The 17287-nt window shown below is 53.4% G+C and overlaps 2 protein-coding genes and 1 long non-coding RNA gene across 11 annotated transcripts; 2 read left to right on the forward strand and 1 right to left on the reverse strand.

The window, feature by feature from the left end:
* Positions 1–378: 378 nt before the first annotated feature.
* TPPP2 (tubulin polymerization promoting protein family member 2) lies at positions 379–2721 on the reverse strand. Of its 2 annotated transcripts, none has more exons than XM_073800690.1 (4): positions 2587–2721; positions 1820–1998; positions 1464–1617; positions 379–657 (listed from the first exon to the last, which is right to left on the reverse strand). In XM_073800690.1, exons 2-4 carry the CDS (start codon positions 1990–1992, stop codon positions 469–471), a joined length of 516 nt encoding a protein of 171 aa, XP_073656791.1. In that variant the 5' UTR covers positions 1993–1998; positions 2587–2721; the 3' UTR covers positions 379–468. The 2 variants fall into 2 exon arrangements, with proteins under 2 accessions (XP_073656791.1, XP_073656792.1); XM_073800691.1 differs by having other exon boundaries at positions 1820–2030; positions 2587–2678.
* A 212-nt stretch (positions 2722–2933) lies between these two features.
* On the forward strand, positions 2934–4398 carry LOC141277997 (uncharacterized). Its single transcript, XR_012330036.1, has 3 exons — positions 2934–3017; positions 3403–3484; positions 4340–4398. It is a non-coding gene; the product is annotated as an uncharacterized lncRNA (long non-coding RNA).
* Positions 4399–6754: 2356 nt separating this feature from the next.
* On the forward strand, positions 6755–15537 carry NDRG2 (NDRG family member 2). Of its 8 annotated transcripts, none has more exons than XM_073800684.1 (17): positions 6755–6821; positions 8475–8541; positions 9269–9349; positions 9691–9732; positions 10124–10229; positions 10460–10580; positions 10763–10825; positions 11787–11847; positions 12049–12135; positions 12329–12385; positions 12561–12664; positions 13128–13172; positions 13472–13523; positions 13764–13811; positions 14064–14099; positions 14253–14304; positions 14547–15537. In XM_073800684.1, the coding sequence occupies exons 3-17, from the start codon at positions 9275–9277 to the stop codon at positions 14711–14713; spliced, it is 1116 nt and encodes a 371-aa protein (XP_073656785.1). In that variant the 5' UTR covers positions 6755–6821; positions 8475–8541; positions 9269–9274; the 3' UTR covers positions 14714–15537. The 8 variants fall into 8 exon arrangements, with proteins under 8 accessions (XP_073656785.1, XP_073656787.1, XP_073656784.1 ...); XM_073800686.1 differs by lacking the exon at positions 6755–6821 and adding an exon at positions 7048–7070; XM_073800683.1 differs by lacking the exon at positions 6755–6821 and adding an exon at positions 7372–7461.
* Positions 15538–17287: the final 1750 nt, after the last annotated feature.

The raw sequence follows: 17287 nt of genomic DNA on the forward strand, positions 1-17287 counted from the left end.
AACATGGATTGCAACAGATTAGGAAGGTGGAGGGACCGGGAAGGGTCTAGTTGCTAATACCTGGGTCCTACTAGCTCCAATCAGGAATTTCTACTCCCCTTTGGCAGGTCGAAGGGGATGGATATCAGTATTATGTGAACACAAGTAGCAAATACTTTTGCCTCCACATCTAGCTTCTCTCTTATCTCCAAATATATTCCTCAGCCGTGTTCTTAGAAGCTGCTTTTGAAGGGGATGCTACCTAATGGCGGGGAGGCCAAGTAGAGTAAAGGTTGTGGTGCTGAGAACCCCCATCCTTGGGTTTCTCAGCTCCTCTCTCTGTCTCTGCACCAAGGGGCCCCTCTTCCCTCACCCTGGTGGAAAACAGAGCCCATGAGCTGCTGCACACACAGATGTTTATTGTCCCCCAAGCTTCCCGGTGTTAAAGATGCAGGGTCGAGGGCCGGCAGGCTAAGATGACGCTACTCCCTAGTTGCTGCCCTTCTTATCATAGGTGCCAGCACCCTTGTAGCCACTCACGTAGCCTGAGTTGTCAGTCACGTCCTCCCGTCCCGCGATGCCTTTGCCCTTGCCGCTCTGGTCAAAGCGCTCCTTGTGGGTGCCCGTGTACTTGCTGGTGTCCGTCAGGTGGCTCACCCCTCCCACCGTCACTGCTTTCTGCAAGCCAGAGGATGAGGCGTCTGAGCCCTCTCCCTTCCCCTCCACTGTCACGCCCCTTCTCTAGAGATGAACTTCTAGCAGTTCGACTAGTTCTCAGAGCTCTTGTTCAACCCTTGGCATGGTGCTGTTTGCTTAGGGCCCAGGTGCAGCTGGAGGCAGGAACTATAATAAGAACCATCCACTTGCGAGGAAGAAATCTGGTTTATGGGAATAAGTGGGGGGAGGTGTGTGTGTGTGTGTGTGTATTTTTCTGCTTCCAGAGGAGCTAGTTTGACTAGGCTGCAGCCAGAGGACTTCAACCCCAGACCTAAAACACAAAGTCTGTCCTGTTGGGAAGGCCCTATTTGAAACCTAGAATAGGAAGAGCTTTTAGTAGAGAGGGGACAAGTAGGGAGCAGAGGGCGGGTGACAGGGAGGAAGTCAGATATTTCACCTTACATAAGAGCAAGAAGAGGAGTGGGGATCAGGTACCAAGTCGTCTGCACTCAGTGTCCCCCCAAAGCCGCCAGGCCCTAGTTGCCTGGCCCAGATCCTGGACGCTTGGGAATGAGTCTAAGTTTTACTATTAAAATAGCTGTGGACCTTGGGTAAGTCATTTCCTCTCACAGTTTCCTCACCTCTGAAATGACTCGATGATCTCTAAAGCCTGTTTCAATACCAACAGTGCCCAGAGGCCTTCTGCCCTATCTCCCTGCAGTGCTGCTGTTGGCAGGGGTTAGGGACATCGGCATGGAGGAAGGGACACAGGAGCAGCAGGGACTCAGGGAAGTAGGGTCAGGGGTCAGGAATGAAGACTCACTCACAGTAACACCGGTGGTAGCTGGCTCCTTGCCCTCCATGAGTTTATAAATGTTCTCCAGGGCTTCATCCGGGCTTTTCCCCTTGAACTGCTTCTGGCCCAGTTCTTTCATTGCTTCCTGGAACTGTTGGAAAGTGATGGTTCGGGCATTCTTGGCCCTGATCAGTCAGACAGAAATTCAGGAACTCAGGAACATGAACTCATCACCTTCCAAGGTCCAACCCTCCCCTTACTCAGACAGGGCCTCTACACACTGAGTGCCTTGAGGACAGGGGCTAGCACAGTGCCAGAAGCCCTCCCGCATCCCACCACCTCGTTAGTTCTACTCACCACCCCCCGCTCCCGTCTCTGGTCCCTTACTTGACTTTGCTGAACACGATGTCCACGTCAGTGGAGGTGACCTTCTTGTCATCCATGATGCCACAGTCTTTGCACAGCTTGGAGAAGTTCTTGTTGTTCATTTCAGTGCCACTGCTTGACGATCCTCCAAAGACAGCAAACCGTTGGAATGTTCTTTCTGCTTCTGATGCCATGGTCAACTGGAGGTGGGGGAGAACAGTATGGGGGGAGACTCGGGGGTGAGGGAGGAGGGGAAGGGAGGATTGAGGAGTAATAATGATGAAGGTTCAAGTAAAATCAGGGGCTTCCCTGGTGGCGCAGTGGTTGAGAATCTGCCTGCTAATGCAGGGAACACGGGTTCGAGCCCTAGTCTGGGAGGATCCCACATGCCACGGAGCAACTAGGCCCGTGAGCCTCAACTACTGAGCCTGCGCATCTGGAGCCTGTGCTCCGCAACAAGAGAGGCCGCGACAGTGAGAGGCCCGCACACTGCGATGAAGAGTGGACCCCGCTTGCCACAACTAGAGAAAGCCCTCGCACAGAAACGAAGACCCAACACAGCCCTAAATTAATTAATTAATTAAGAAAAAAAAAGAGTAAATCCTATAAAAACAAAAAAGTAAAATCAGAATCAGCAACAGGAACAAACCCCCTTTTCCCTCTCCCTCCCTCCCCCCTTCCCTCTGATTCCCATCTGACCTACTGTTCCCAGTACAAGGGATACTAGTGTGGATCCTACATACTGAACAATCACCACCACCACCCACTGCCCCATCACTTCTGTGTACCTGAGAGTACCCAGATGGTGTCTGACCCTTCCCAGCCTTTGTAAGTAAGTGTGTGCAGATCTGTGAGAGCCGGCTGGCTGGGGAGACTATGTGGCAGTGGGAAGACTGGGGAGAAGAGGGAAGTTCTATGACCTCAGCAGTGTTTCTGTGACATAATTTTCAGCCCTTGCTACAGCCCTAATCTTTGGGGGTGGGGTTCTTAGGTTCCTACCTTGCATGCTGCATTGAGCATGTTGCCAACCTCCTGATCTCTGCAGGTGATCAAGCTTCCCTCATGGTTTCAGCCCCGCTTGACCCAGTCCTCTGGGTCTTGATCAAATTGCCTTATGCTCTGTCCCTCAACAAAAGCTGAGGAGAGCTCAGGGAAGGAGTTAATGGAAACAGGTTGACATCAGTCCAACATTGTCCTGTTTTCTAGTCTCCAGGCCCAGGTTCGTGACCAACATGGAGAATCCCGCTGGGTTTGGCAGACCAGGTGTAATAGGAGCTTAAGTGGCTTCCAAAGTTGGGCCCCACGTGGAAAGAGCACGGGCCTTGGAGGGTCACACATCTGGGTGGGTCAGGGTGAGGTTGAGCCTCAGACTCTAGATAATTTTCTGTGCAGGTCAAGGATGTTCCTTTTTTGTTTGTTTGTTTTGGGCTGCGTCGCATGGCTTGTGGGAACTTAGTTCCCCGACCAGGAACTGAACCTGGCCCCGGCAGTGAAGGCACTGAGTAACTACTGGACCGCCAGGGAATTCCACCCCCCGACTTTTCTTTTAAAGTAATGCTATAATTTTATTCAGTTTTTTCTAAATGTGTTGTTTCTTCTTTCAGAAGGGGTTTCTCTTTGGCCTTTTCTCTGGCTGGAAACCATACAGATGAACGAACTTCAGGGCCCCTAAAAGAGAGGAACTAGGTTGGTGACTTTCCTCTCCTTCCCATCTAATCAGTCACCGATTCCTATAATCTCCCTTGTCTTACAAATCCACTCCTTTCTTTCCATTGCTATTCCTCCCACACTTTATTCAAGTCCCTGTCATCTCATATCTAGTTGATTATCCTGGCTTCTAAATGACCTCTTTCCTAAGTCAAATGCTTCACCCCTATCCACCCCATCATCCATCTCTTTTAAACCCCCCATCAGATTAATTTTCACAGAACAATTATTTATCCATTGCTCCTACTCAAGAACACTCTATGGATCTTCAAACCTTTCTGAAATGCCAAACCTTTTTACCTGTCATTCAAGGACCTTCACACTTGGCTCCACTCTACCTTACCAAACATCACCCACCTTTCGTCAACATTACTCTTCATCTGGGGCCATAATGGCCTAATCATTATATGCTTCAGAAGCTACCTGAAGCCTAGTGGAGAGGGAATAGCCTTGGAGTGGAATGAATCTGGGGATTTCAGTCTTAGGTGAGTCATCTACTAGCTGAGTGGCCTTGGGCAAGTCACTAAACATCTCTCAGCTTTAATTTCTTCATCTGTATAGTGAGGACAATAGTACTTACTTTATATAGTATTAGGGGATAATATATGGGAATTACCTTGCACATAGTAGCTACTATTCAATTCATCCTAGTAACTTGTGTATTTCTGTCCCAAAACTTTCCTTCATGATCTCTCTCTGCCTGGATAGAATGCCCCTCCTTACCACTCAAGTACTCCATTGTTGTACTCTTCATAGGGTTTACCCTAGGAACAAAACCCTTTTCCTGGGACTTCCCTGGTGGCACAGTGGTTAAGAATCCACTTGCCATTGCAGGGGACACAGGTTCGAACCCTGGTCTGGGAAAATCCCACATGCCACAGAGCAGCTAAGCCCTTGCGCCACAACTACCGAGACTGCGCTCTGGTGCCCGTGAGCCACAACTACTGAGCTCGCGAGCCACAACTACTGAAGCCCGCGCGCCTAGAGCCCGTGCTCCGCAACAAGAGAAGCCACCACAATGAGAAGCCCGTGCACCGCAACAAAGAGCAGCCCCCACTCGCCACAACTAGAGAAAGCCCGTGCGCAGCAACAAAGACCCAACGCAGCCAAAAGTAAATAAGTAAAAAATAAATTCATTTAAAAAGCCCAAAATGAAACAGCTTGAGCACTGGTTGCTTTAAAAGAAAACAACCCTTTTCCTCCTCTGAATTATACTAAGATAATGGTTCCTAGCCTGTGGGCTGCAGCCTCCTGAGGCAAGGGTTTCTGAGTTATTGCAAGGACCTCTGCAACCTGTATGTACACAGAAGACTGGTTGTTGAGTAAATAATAAGCTTTGCACATGTAGGTGCATAGATGCATAGATGTTGCGATTATCAGAAGACTGAACAAATTTATTTGAAAGTATTGCTGAATTCACGGTTTGTCCCCATCAGGGGATTCTAAAACCTTCATTTGGAAATGGAAATCTCTGATCTCCCACTTGAAAAGGGTGGGAAACTATTGCTATAGGACTTATTGTCTAAACAATTAATTTATATTTACATCACTTCTTAATTTTTTCTATCTTTATACCTTCACTCAACTACTGGATCCTATGCTCTAGAGAGGGTATGACTAGACATCACACTTCTTTGAATTCCATCTATACAGTGGCTTGTATGGAGCAGGTACTTAAAACTGTGGCTTACTGGAAGGTATAGTTTGAAGCTGCTTCTGGCCCAAGAGAAGGAAATTAGAGACAGAAGTATTCTTGTTGGGCCACTGACACTGGGCCAGGCTGAGACCTGCCCTGACAAGGAGGAACCCCATCTTAGATCAGAAGCAGCCTCATTACTGCCTGTGGCAGGCTGAGACCCCAAGCCTAGGACGCAAACAGATCCCAGTGGAAATTTCCCAACTCCTGTCTGCCCTACGCCCCTGCATTGGCCCCTTATCAGGTTCCCCCTGAGTCATCCTGACCCAGAGACGAATTTAGATGCTGGAACCTCCAGGTCCTTCCCTCCCCCACTCCAAGTAACACTACTTTAGACACATCAGAGGAGGCTGCCGGCAGAAGCTCTCACCCTAGGCTCTCTTTCTCCCCCAGTTGCAGTCGGGCTGGAGAAATCTCTCTTCTGTCTTATGCATCTTTATCTACAGTCCCAATTCCAGCAGGCTTTTCCTTGTCCGGGAGAGTGTTAATATGACATCCAGAGGGGAGAGGGGACTAGGAGAGGAGCCAGGGTACCCAGCTTCTGTGCCAGTTTCTGGGTAAATAGTTATGAAGGGAGTGGGGGAAAGGAATGGAGGAAAACTTGGGTGCTCCAAATTGGGGGATCTAGGGGAGATCCTTTAGATGTGGGGCTGCTGAAAGCTGGGCTTGATCCTGACCGGTTCTACTCTGGGTCACCTCCTCCCTCTTGGGCCCTCCTTTCCAATAGACTCTGCCAAGTGGGGATGAAAGGGGCATTGATGTTCCTTGGATGGGATTGGGTCGTGAGTGGTGAGGGTGGTGGTGGTGGGCAGTTCCCAGGCAGGAGGGGGCAGGCAATTTGGGGGTCTTGGTGGGGGCAGTCTGAGCTGGTGTTGCAGTTGGCAGCTCCAGTTCCATTGGCCATTGTTCCCAACTGGCCTGGGGCCCAGCCCCCGAAATGGCAACTCGGGAGCCAGGCTGAAGGAGGATAGGGTGGGGACCTCAGGGGGGGAGGGGGCCTGGAAAGGGTGCAGGTGGGGAGAAATTCAGTCTGGTGTCCTTTTGTCTAAGACAACTTTGAATCCCTTTAGCCACATAACGATCCCCTTCTGGGTGGATTTCCTCTTAGGGGCACAGGGAGGGTGCATATAAGTCGGGGGAGGGCAGGGCGAGTGAGGGGTCCAGGACGTCAAACCCACCCAGGCCCTGAGAGACGCAGCAGTGCCTGAGAAACCAGCGCCTGGGCGATGCGATTCCGCCGGGCCGAGCTGGCCTCACCGTCCTCTGGGCCAGACTAGAAGGGGTTAGCTCGGAAGCCACAGGGTCTCTTGGGTCCCAGCCCAGGACACTGCGTCCTCCCCAAGCCCCCACTCCACCTCCACAGAGTTAACTCCACCCCTGCGCCTGTTTACCCAAGAGTCAGAACCCCTGGGGGTCCCTGGCCCCTCCTCCGCCCCCCCCTTGGGGCCTTGACCCGGGAGTCCCCGTTGGCCATCCTCTCCCCGCCCCCCCCCGCTCCCGCGATCTCCCTCTATTTATAGCAGCCCCCCGCACTCCCCGTACCCCCCTCCCCGCCTTGTTTTCCAACTCCTCAGGGAGCGGCCGGAGAGAAGGCGTCGGGACACTGCGGAGAGAGAGGAGGTACCAAGGGCCCTGGGAGCCCCCGAGCTGGAACTCCTGCGCCCTCGACGCTCCCACCTCCAGCCCCCACCGCCCAGTCCGCGCAGGCACACCTTCCCCTCCCAGCGGGCGAGACCCCCGCCTCCTCAGCAGCGATCCTCCCTTAACCTAGTACTCTGTTTCCGGGCGGGTGGAGTCAAATTCGTGGGATGCCAGCGCCCTGGATTCGCCTCCCTTTTACCCGTCCCCACCTCGGAGTCTGGGGGCGAAGTAAGGAGCCTGAGTGCGACAGGCAGAGCCAGGTCACGGGCGGGGGCAGTGCTGCGGGCGGGCGTGGGGATCCCCCGCGGGATTAAGGGATCCCCGCGTACCCCACAGCCGCCCCGTTGCGGGTAGCCGGGACCAGAGCCTGGAAGCACCCAGCAGTTTGCTTTCCTTAGAGCTCCCTTCGGGCCCCCAGCACAGGCCCTCCCAGAGCGCAGGCAGCCTGGGGCGGGGGGAAGGGGGGCGTGTTTACAAGGGGTCTGGGGCGGATCTGCTGGGATCCGGCGGCCCGTGGGCGGGCGAGGGCGGGCCGGGGGCGGGTCTGTGGGGAGCCCGAGCCGGGGCGGGCCGGGGAGTCAAAGGCAAGTGAAGGTGGAAGCGGCCGTGGCGGCAGCAGGTAGGGGGAAGGGCGGGCGAGGGGCCGCGGGGCCTGGCTGGCGCCGAAGGGGCCGGTGGCGGGTGGAGGGCGGTTTGATCCCGATCCCTCGGAGATGACGGCTCGCGGGAAGGGGCCCGCTGGGAGGGCCGCTGGGCCGCCGCGCACAAAGGCGGAGGCTCCGCGGGCTGCAGGGCGTGTTTGGGGCGTGCGCGAGGTTGTGTTCGGGGTCCAGGGCGCTCCGCGCCAGCCGCGCGAGCGTGTCAGTCCCCACGCGGACGCGCAGCGGAGGGACTCGTAGGGACAGGTCCCGGGGGCTGGGCCCAGTCAGTCCCTTCTGTCCTACTCATCCCTTCCAGCCGGCGCTCGGCCTTTGCAGGTCGTCGGGGCAGGCTGGGAAGAGATTGTGGGACCGCCCCTCACTCTCCGCTGCCTCACCCCTTCTCCACTCGCGGACCCACATCGAGACTGGGTGGAGGAGAGAAGCGAAGGCACGAGGCTTAAAAAAATTTTTTTTTAAATAGTGGAGAGAAACAGCCGTGCTCTGCTACCCCATCTCACTCGAGAGCTGTCAAAAATTTTGGGGATCCCCTAGTCCCCACTTGTAGTTTGCAAATGAGAAATTGAGGGCAAGAGTAGTGACAGGCTGAGCCAAGGTCACACTGGTAGCAGCAGAACCTCGGACTAGAATCCAGAGGTTCTGACACAAGCCATGCTCTTTCCTCCACATCAGCACTTCCTTCTCTCCTCTCCCAGCCGCCCCCCCCCCCCCCCCCCCCCCCCCCCCCCCCGCTCCCCGCCTGGACTGATACCTGCTCTCTGTGTTGCTCCGAAGACCCCTCCAGCCTGTACTGATTCTAGCTGAAGCCTAGGGAAGACTTGTTCACTGGACTTGGGGGTACAAATTGGGGAGGGTTAGTGACCTGGCAAGGGTTGGTGACCCAGGTAGTCCAGGTCTTGGCTTAGGCTTTCTGTCCCTAAAAGACCCAGGGTCTGTCTCCCATGTCATTCACCTCATTGCCTTGTTTTCTCAGACCCCAGAGCCAGGAGGAGTGAGAACCCTGACCCTTAACCCCACTGCATACAGCCAATAGGAGCCCAGTAAGTGACCCCACCCCCAGGCTGCTGGCCCTTTACTGTGCTGGTCTGCACAGGTGCTCTGCTCCTCGCCCTGGTCCCAAAGATTGAATATATGCTAATTTATTCACAGTCAGGAAGAAGAGTCTTGAGAGGAAGGGAGGCACTGAGTCAGTTGGACACAGATGTCCCTTGTCCTTCTTTTCTTGTTTCCCCCTCCCCCTCTTGGTCATGTTACTCAGGTCATTTTTAGCCCCTTTCCCTTTGCGCTGCTGACTTTGGGGCTTTAGTTGAAGGTCACAGTCCATGGTGAACTCTCATTACCCATCCTTAGTATCTTTAGAGTACCCAGTCACTGAGCCACGAGTTTCACCCCCTACCTAACTAACTAGGAGTGTGGGGTGGCCCCTAAATATAGCCTGGGATACCCGAGCTGCACTGCTGCCCCACTCTGGTATTTCCATCCAGGACAGGGGAGAGAGGTCCGGAGGTGTGGGTGTTGAGGGGGGTTGGGGATGGCCAGGCTAAAAGGAAGTGGTGTCCTGAGCCCTCCTGCACAAGCCCTCCTCCCCAGCTGCCTGGATCTGGAGTTGGGGGCAGGAAAGGCTCTCTCTGTGTCCCGGAGTAGTCCTCAGCTCCTGGGGCCCTCTGCGCCCTATTGTCCAGGGCTGAGAGAGGAAGCCAGCTGTTCGAGGAGGTGCGGGGGTATGGAGCCAGCCTCCCCAGTCTCCGTGTTTCCTCACCCTGCCAGGCCACCATGGCGGAGCTGCAGGAGGTGCAGATCACGGAGGAGAAGCCGCTGTTGCCGGGGCAGACACCTGAGGTGGCCAAGGTTATCAGAGACCCTCTGACTCCCAGGGCCGAATTCCAGACCTTCAGGCATCCCCCTCACTCCTTACCTTCCCAAATTCATGATCTCCGTCTAACCACACCCCTGCTTTCTCCACGTCTACCTGCGTTTCTCTCCCCATACACCACAATTGAGAGTCCAGGCTTCTGTCCTGTAACTACGCTAACCTTCATCCTCTCCGTGTCTCTTTTTGTCAATCTCTTTCTGTCTTTGGTCTCTGTTGTTCTCTTTACCTACCTTTCTTTATCTGTATCTGTCTCTCCATCTGACTCTGCGTGGCTGTGTGTTTCTGTGTGTATCTGTCCGTGTGTGTCTTTCTCCAGGAGGCTGAGTTAGCTGCCCGAATCCTCCTGGACCAGGGACAGGTAACAGCTTGGGGCAGCCGCAGGTGGGAGGAGGGGCTGTCCTCTCCCCAGGAAGGAAAGGGCCGCTACGTGGCTCTCTCACCTCTCTGCTTCCTCTCCTTCTATTCCAGTCCTTTCCTGTCCCCATCTCTCCCTTTCATTCCTTCTCCTCCCTTCTCAGAGTTCCCTGATGCTCTGCGATCTTTCATTATTCTTTTCCACCCTCAAAATCATCTTCCAGTGTCATTTTTACCTAAACTGAATTCTTGCCGATCCTGTTTCTATTTTTTGGTTCCCGTCTCCTCTCTTTCCCCGCCTCCCCTCAACTCCCTGACTTTTGTGGAGGTTCCTCCCCTGCCTCTTTTCCTCTTAGCCTAACTCCTACCTGATGGTGTGACCTGTTTTCCTGCAGACTCACTCTGTGGAGACACCTTATGGCCCCATCACTTTTACTGTCTATGGCACCCCCAAACCCAAACGCCCAGCGATACTCACCTACCACGATGTGGGGCTCAACTGTAAGGACCTTCACTTCCCCTCCCATTTCTTTCTGGGAAGAGGCTGCGGGGAAGGGTAAAACGGTGGTCGGTGTGAGGGGAAGGGTCAGTATGGGAAGGGAGCCATGTGGCACGTCAAGGAAAAGTTCTCTCCTAGCCTGACTGTGGCATGAAAGAAAGAGGGTGGGTTCTGACTTGGGGACATTTTCCCTGTCTAATTCTACTGTTGGGGCGATGGGGATTCTCTTTAGATAAATCCTGCTTCCAGCCGCTGTTTCAATTTGCGGATATGCAGGAAATCATTCAGAACTTCGTGCGGGTTCACGTGGATGCCCCTGGAATGGAAGAGGGGGCTCCCGTGTTCCCTTTGGGGTGAGAATTAGCTCCTTCCCTCCTCATCAGACTGTGAGGCACATGGCAGGCATGGAGAAGATCGGACCGGGGAAGAAGGAAGGGAGGGCGAGTGGTAATTCTGGGAGAGGAAGAGTAGGATACTTGAGGTGGGGGCCGTAAGGGCAGGTTGCTATTTTCCTCAACATTCCTTTCTTCCCCAGATATCAGTACCCATCTCTGGACCAGCTTGCGGACATGATCCCTTGCATCCTGCAGTACTTAAAGTGAGAGGCCTGGGGACCCCTCCAAGCCAGAGTTCTCTTTCCAGCACAAGGTGGCCCTTAGAGCTCCTGTGCCCACCATGGCTCCTGGGCGAGTTCTGTGTGGACTAGAAGTACCCTCCCTTCTCCACGCTCCAATCTGATTGTTGAGAGGAAGTGGGTGGGTGTGGAAAACTGACTTGAGTCAGCAGAGTAGCCCTAAGGGATAGAGGAGAAGAAAAGGAAGCTGTGTGCCTGGCCCTGCCTCAGGCTGAGGAGGGGCTTCTCTGATCTGGAAGCTAGAGAAGAAAGAGGAGGGGGTGGCACAACCCCCGAGGAACCAGACAGACCTGTCTTTCCCTCCCACCCCCTCTGCCTCCTCCAGACACACACCTGGTGCCCTCGGCACCCTGTGTGTGAGGGGAGTGGGAGAAGGAAAAGAAAGAAACCAGGCAAGGCCTCCTTGCTGCGCATGTAGTGCTGATGATGCTGGGCTCTGTCCTTGGCTTGGCTTTTCCTGGGCACCAGGGCCCTGGGCAGCTCTGGTTCACCCTTTGGCTCTCTTTCTCCCCATTCTTCCTGTTGTTCACTAAAGTTGTATCTTTTATTTAACATCTTGCTTCAAGTTCCCTTCTTCCCAGTTCCTCTAGAGGAACCAGGAACTAAAACAGAACAAGTTGAACTAGCTCCTGAAAGTTGAGGATGGACAAACAGCTACATAAGAAACAGTGTCTGGTTGGTTGGCAAACAGGTGTTTCTTTTCAAGACACTCACTCTCCCAGAGGGAGCTGGGGGAAGACTTCAGGGACTGACGCTGACCACCAGTGTCCATTTTTAGCTCCTTGGCACCTTCTTTTACAGCATCCCCCAAAGGAAGGTCCCTTTCTGTCCTTTGTGCCCGTGGCCTTGGGAAGGAGGGTGAGGAGTTTGGAGAGTCAAAGTTTTGGACACCAGGACCCATTAGACCTACATTTCCCTTTCACAGTTTCTTCACAATAATTGGAGTCGGTGTTGGAGCTGGGGCCTACGTCCTGTCGCGATATGCTGTAAGAAATAAAAAACCCCAGACGAGGGAAAGGCAGGTCCAAGGCCCAGGCAGAGTATTGTTTACTAGTGTGTGTTTAGGGGGAGGACGTGCGTAAGAGGGTGGGGAGACAGGCCCCGTGCAGCCTGGGGTGGATGGAGCTCACCGGGGAGGGGTAAGGCCATGTATGCCTCTGATTTCCATTCCTTCTACTGCCCCTCAGCTTACCCACCCGGATACTGTCGAGGGTCTTGTCCTCATCAACATCGATCCCAATGCCAAGGGCTGGATGGACTGGGCAGCCCACAAGGTTTGGAGGGGCCTGTGCACTGAGATCTAGGGCGGGCTTCCCCCGTATGGGTCCATTCAGGCTCTAACAACATAACTGATTGGCCTGTGAGCTTCAAGGAGGGAGGATGGAGCAGGAAAGAAGCCATGTCACTTTGCCTAGGTCTTTTCTCCACCTAATGTCCTGAGCTTTCTTACCTGCCCTTTCCACGTAGCTAACAGGCCTCACCTCTTCCATTCCGGAGATGATCCTTGGACATCTTTTCAGCCAGGTAAGTGGTTGTGGAAGATGGAAGAAGTAGAGGGGACCAGCAGGGACTGGAATGCTTGGGGTGACTTCCTTACTTGGGATAGGATCTGGGGAGGGAAGAGGGCTTGCCTCTTCGCATCCAGTAACTGTTGACTTCCCTTCCCAGCCCTAATTATTCTCCCTCTTCTTTCCTTCAGGAAGAGCTGTCTGGAAATTCTGAGTTGATACAGAAGTATAGAAATATCATTACACATGCCCCCAACCTGGAGAACATTGAACTGTACTGGAACAGCTACAACAAGTGAGTGGGCATGTAAGAGAAATGTAGAAGCAGTAACGGGGGTCATGGGAGGCACAGAGAAGGGGAGGGGAGGCTGGGAAGTAGGCCGTGCAAGGCGGGCAGGATTCGGTGGGGAGCTGGGGCAGCTGCAGGACAGACCCAGGGGGGAGAATTATGAGGAGCCGGTCCCCTTGCTCCTGTTACTTCCTTAGATTTTTGGATTCGCAGAAGTTAGATGATCTCGTGTCTTTGTGCCCTTCATCCCCTTCACTGCCCTCTGACCAGGGACCTTGGGCACAAATGACCATAGGGCTCATGCTTGAGGCCTGTCTGCCACCTTCTCCTTCAGTTCCCACCTGTAATCACCAATATTTGACTCTAATTTTGGGGAGGAAGATAACTTCCTCACGGGGCACCTGGCTTCTGTCTGGATGGATAGCACTACTTGCCTAAAATTCCTACTCTTCTTTTGCACCCTCTTTAGTCGCCGAGACCTGAACTTTGAGCGTGGAAGCGATATCACCCTCAAGTAAGACTTTAAGGGATAAAGCTTTGCCTCTCTCCCTGGATCTTCCCTAGGTGCTTCCATCCTTTAGAAGGAGAGTCTTTTGCCAGGGAATTTTCTTGTCACCTGCCCCCCCCGCTCCATCCTATTTAGCAAATCACGACCCTCTAGGTCTTACCACTTTGAACCCTGTTAGTGGGGTCAGTGAGGTTCAAAAGGCTGTTTCCTCTTTGGAGCCAACATCTTCCAGCTGCTCTTCTGGGAGAAGACGGGGGAGGGAGTGCCAGGGGCTCACCGCCGACTCCTCGACACTATGCCTCTAGGTGCCCTGTGATGCTGGTGGTAGGAGACCAAGCACCCCATGAAGATGCAGTGGTCAGTAGGGAATCTTGGGGTGGGTGAGGGAGGGTGGCAGTCAGAGGGCTGTCTTGCCAAGAGGCAAGCTCTGTTTGGGACAGGGAGAGCAACTTTGGGGCATAAGAGTTTGATTCCTGGTAAGAAGGAGATGGGTAGGGGGCTGATAAGAAAGAAACTGGGTCTGGGTCCCTGGGTTCCTTGTTTGAGAGGGGCCACAGGGAGTGTGGCCTCATTCATTCAGCCTCTTCCTTACTTCAGGTGGAATGTAACTCAAAACTGGACCCCACCCAGACTTCTTTCCTCAAGGTCAGTAACCGTACTCCACGCCCAGCCTGACTCCTGGCCCCCTGTCCAGAGCCATAGATCCTCTCTACATCCAGCTGCTAGGCTTCCAGGGTCCTACATGGGAGCAAGTGGGTGGGTGGAGTAAAAAAAAATAAAAAACACCCTAAAGGCCTGGAGTGGGGAACCTGGGGAAGAGAGACCCTCTTCTACCTCTCGGCGTGGCTTTTTGTTTATGTGTGTGTCACTTTTTCTGGATGGCTGTCTCCTGAACAGATGGCTGACTCCGGAGGTCAGCCCCAGCTGACTCAGGTGAGTACCCCTGCCATCTGTGGGGTGGGCTATTAGTGGCCCTGAACGATAGCCTTTGCCACACACCCCATCTCTAACGTGCCACGGCCGTGAGCTCTAGCTCAGCTTCTAACCTCCCCTCGCTGTCTCCCTCTCCTCGTTTTACTTTTACAGCCAGGCAAGCTGACCGAGGCCTTCAAGTACTTCCTGCAAGGCATGGGCTATAGTGAGTATGTGGGTCAGAGGCTGTCATGAGGACAAGGGGTGTTGGCACAGGAGGAGGGAGGGGCGCTGAGGGGAGCAACCCATTTAGGCTTATTCCTGGATTTACAACCATCTGCAAAATCAAGCTCATTGACCCCCGGCCCCATCTATAACTCTCATCTCCAGCCAGGCACCCCACTCTGAGTTCCCAGCCTCTCTTCCCCTCTCCTCTCTGACTGCCTGCTTCTCCTCCTGTCTCCACAGTGGCCTCGTCATGCATGACTCGCCTGTCCCGGTCTCGCACAGCCTCCCTGACCAGTGCCGCATCCCTGGATGGCAACCGATCCCGTTCTCGCACCCTGTCCCAGAGCAGCGAGTCTGGGCCTCTCCCTTCAGGGCCCCCAGGGCACACCATGGAGGTCTCCTGTTGAATGACCCTTGTTGCCCTGGGTGTAGGACCCAGCCCTCATCTCCCCCAGCACTAACCTGGGAGGTGCGTAGGGCACTGGGCCAGAGTGAGCAAGGGAAGCGGGGCAGATCGTGTGTGGAGAGGAACTTGATCTTTGATTGCTACCCTAACCTTGACCTCTAACCTGTGATTCCCCTCAGCTCCTGGGAGAGATGTCCTAATATCTCTTAGGGACCCAGACCCCTAAATGACCCCCCTCCATCATGGTGTTAAGGCAGAGAAGGCACGTATCCCCTCTCCCCACTCTGGGTGTCTGTAGCTAAGGGATGAGAGGTTGTTGTAGTTGTCCGTGGCGTCTCCTCCAGACTCTGCCTCCTTTTGCCATATTGCAAGAGTCGGGGGCTCGCGGCCGGGGTACCACTCACCAAAGCTGATATGGCTTCTCATGAACCCTTCAGACTACTGAAGGGCATGGGCCTAAATGAATGTGTGTCGGGAGAACTGCTTATGGGTTCGTGGTCCTCAGGATGTGACAGAAACATTCAGTGTGGAAATGGAAGCTGGAATGGGAAGTGGTGGGCAGTGAACAAGTGTGACAGAAGGATTGGAGCTGGGCAATAGGAAGGGGGCTGGGGCCATTGGCTGCTCTAACTTTGGTAGCTGTCTAGACAGTGTGTGTCTAGAGTGGGAGGCGGGGAGGGAGCCAAGCTGGGCAGGGCTGCTTGGGGTTTGGCATCGCGGTGGGAAGGGCTGCCTTGGGGCTCTGACCACCGTGCGTTATGTGTGGGGGGCGCCCTCCTGTCTCCCACAACTTCTGCTGTAACAATAAACTGTAGAGGAATCCGAGTTCCATTCTTCTTCTTTGTCTGAGTATGCCTGCCTCATGCCCCTTTCCTGCCCTCTCCCTGCCCAGCTCTCACATTCTCTTCTCAAAGTGACAAAAACCATGGGAGAGGGCATATATAGCATAGACACACCACAAAATGTGACCTCATAGTTACTGGTCCCTATTCCAATAGGATGGTATTGTCCTCGATATTGATAGTATTTTCAAGTTTGGGGTGGGAGGAGCTACTCAGATCTTAGGATACTTCATATCTGTGGAATGGACCATTGAGAAATGCCACAGGATTTCAGAGACGTCACCAACATCGTGATCTTAAAGAAGGAAGTGTAGAAAGCTGACTAAGTGTTCAAGGACATCTCGTGACTCATTTTCCGGCAGGATCCTCCCTAGGGTCACCAGATTCCATTTTAGACGGTTCGATACAATCAGTAGACCAGGCCTCATGCAGTTGCTAGAGGCGTTGGGTTGCTCACAGTTGATCCCAATAGGAAGACTCCTTCAGGAGAGTCACAGCCAAAAAAAAAAGACTTCCTCTCAGAAATCTCTCCTTTGAATCAGGGAGTTAATTAGACTATGTTTGTGATTCTCTGAGAAGCTTTTCAAGTATGAACAATCATCAAGAGGACTTCAGATATTTTGTGGCTGATGCAGGCTGATTCTTGGGCTCTTGGGGCACAAGAAGTATAAATGAGGGCTTCCCTTGTGGAGCAGTGGCTAAGAATCCGCCTGCCAATGCAGGGGACACGGGTTCGAGCCTTGGTCTGAGAAGATCCCACGTGCCGCGGAGCAACTAAGCCTGTGTGCCACAACTACTGAGACTGCGCTCTAGAGCCCGTGAACCACGACTACTGAGTCCACGTGCCACAACTACTGAAGCTTACATGCCTAGGGCCTGTGCTCCGCAACAAGAGAAGCCACTGCAATGAGAAGCCTGCGCACCACAATGAAGAGTAGCCCCCGCTCACTGCAACTAGAGAAAGCCCGTGCACAGCAACGAACACCCAACACTTAAAAAAATAATAATGAAGTAAAAATGAGACGGAACCATATAGCATTATTGGCAAGAGGATTGTGGGTAGACTATTACAAGGTCATTTGCCAGACTGCCTTATAGAAACCCCACAGGCAGTTTCGTCAGTGGAACTGAGCTGAGGACTAATGCAGCTTGGTGTCTGGTGCCAACACACTGGCATAAAAGTGGAGCACGGAATATGTTCTTGAACCTTGAGCTTTTCCTCACTCTCTCTCCCAGGACCAAGTCTATTTTAAATACAGTAGGCCAGGAGCAGAAGGGGGCAGTATTAGGTGACCAGCAGAGTTATACAAGTTATAGAGCTAGTTATTGATGGTGAGGGTGTTGGCTAACCACACACAGGGCAGACAGCAAGCAGTGCTTAAATGCCACACTAAAGAAAAGAAACAGCATCATTGGACTCAGTGGACCAAACAGCTCCTAGATAAACATGAGGAAAAGGCAAAGAACTCACAGCCTTGACCGGCAATAGCTGCTGTTGCTCGTTATGGAAGGGAAGGCAGGTCCTCTCGGTACATTTGCCTAAAAAGATAACACTCTTAGGGTAATCTTTTTTTTTTTTTAATTTTTTTTTTTTTTGAGGTACACGGGCCTCTCACCGTTGTGGCCTCTCCCGTTGCGGAGCACAGGCTCCAGATGCACAGGCTCAGCGGCCATGGCTCACGGGCCCAGCAGTTCCGCGGCATGTGGGACCCTCCCGGACCGGGCACGAACCC

Source organism: Tursiops truncatus, chromosome 2 (genome assembly GCF_011762595.2).
Source record: "Tursiops truncatus isolate mTurTru1 chromosome 2, mTurTru1.mat.Y, whole genome shotgun sequence".
Lineage (NCBI taxonomy): Eukaryota > Metazoa > Chordata > Mammalia > Artiodactyla > Delphinidae > Tursiops > Tursiops truncatus.

Bases quoted from the DNA above. Each gene is read 5' to 3' on its own strand.
- TPPP2 (XM_073800690.1), bottom strand. From the start codon at position 1,992: ATGGCATCAGAAGCAGAAAGAACATTCCAACGGTTTGCTGTCTTTGGA. The intron at 1,618-1,819 runs GTAAGGGACCAG...CTGACTGATCAG, and splicing joins ATCGTGTTCAGCAAAGTCAA to GGCCAAGAATGCCCGAACCA. The intron at 658-1,463 runs GTGAGTGAGTCT...TCTGGCTTGCAG, and splicing joins CAGCTACCACCGGTGTTACT to AAAGCAGTGACGGTGGGAGG.
- NDRG2 (XM_073800684.1), top strand. From the start codon at position 9,275: ATGGCGGAGCTGCAGGAGGTGCAGATCACGGAGGAGAAGCCGCTGTTG. The intron at 13,173-13,471 runs GTAAGACTTTAA...CTATGCCTCTAG, and splicing joins GGAAGCGATATCACCCTCAA to GTGCCCTGTGATGCTGGTGG. The intron at 14,100-14,252 runs GTGAGTACCCCT...TTACTTTTACAG, and splicing joins GTCAGCCCCAGCTGACTCAG to CCAGGCAAGCTGACCGAGGC.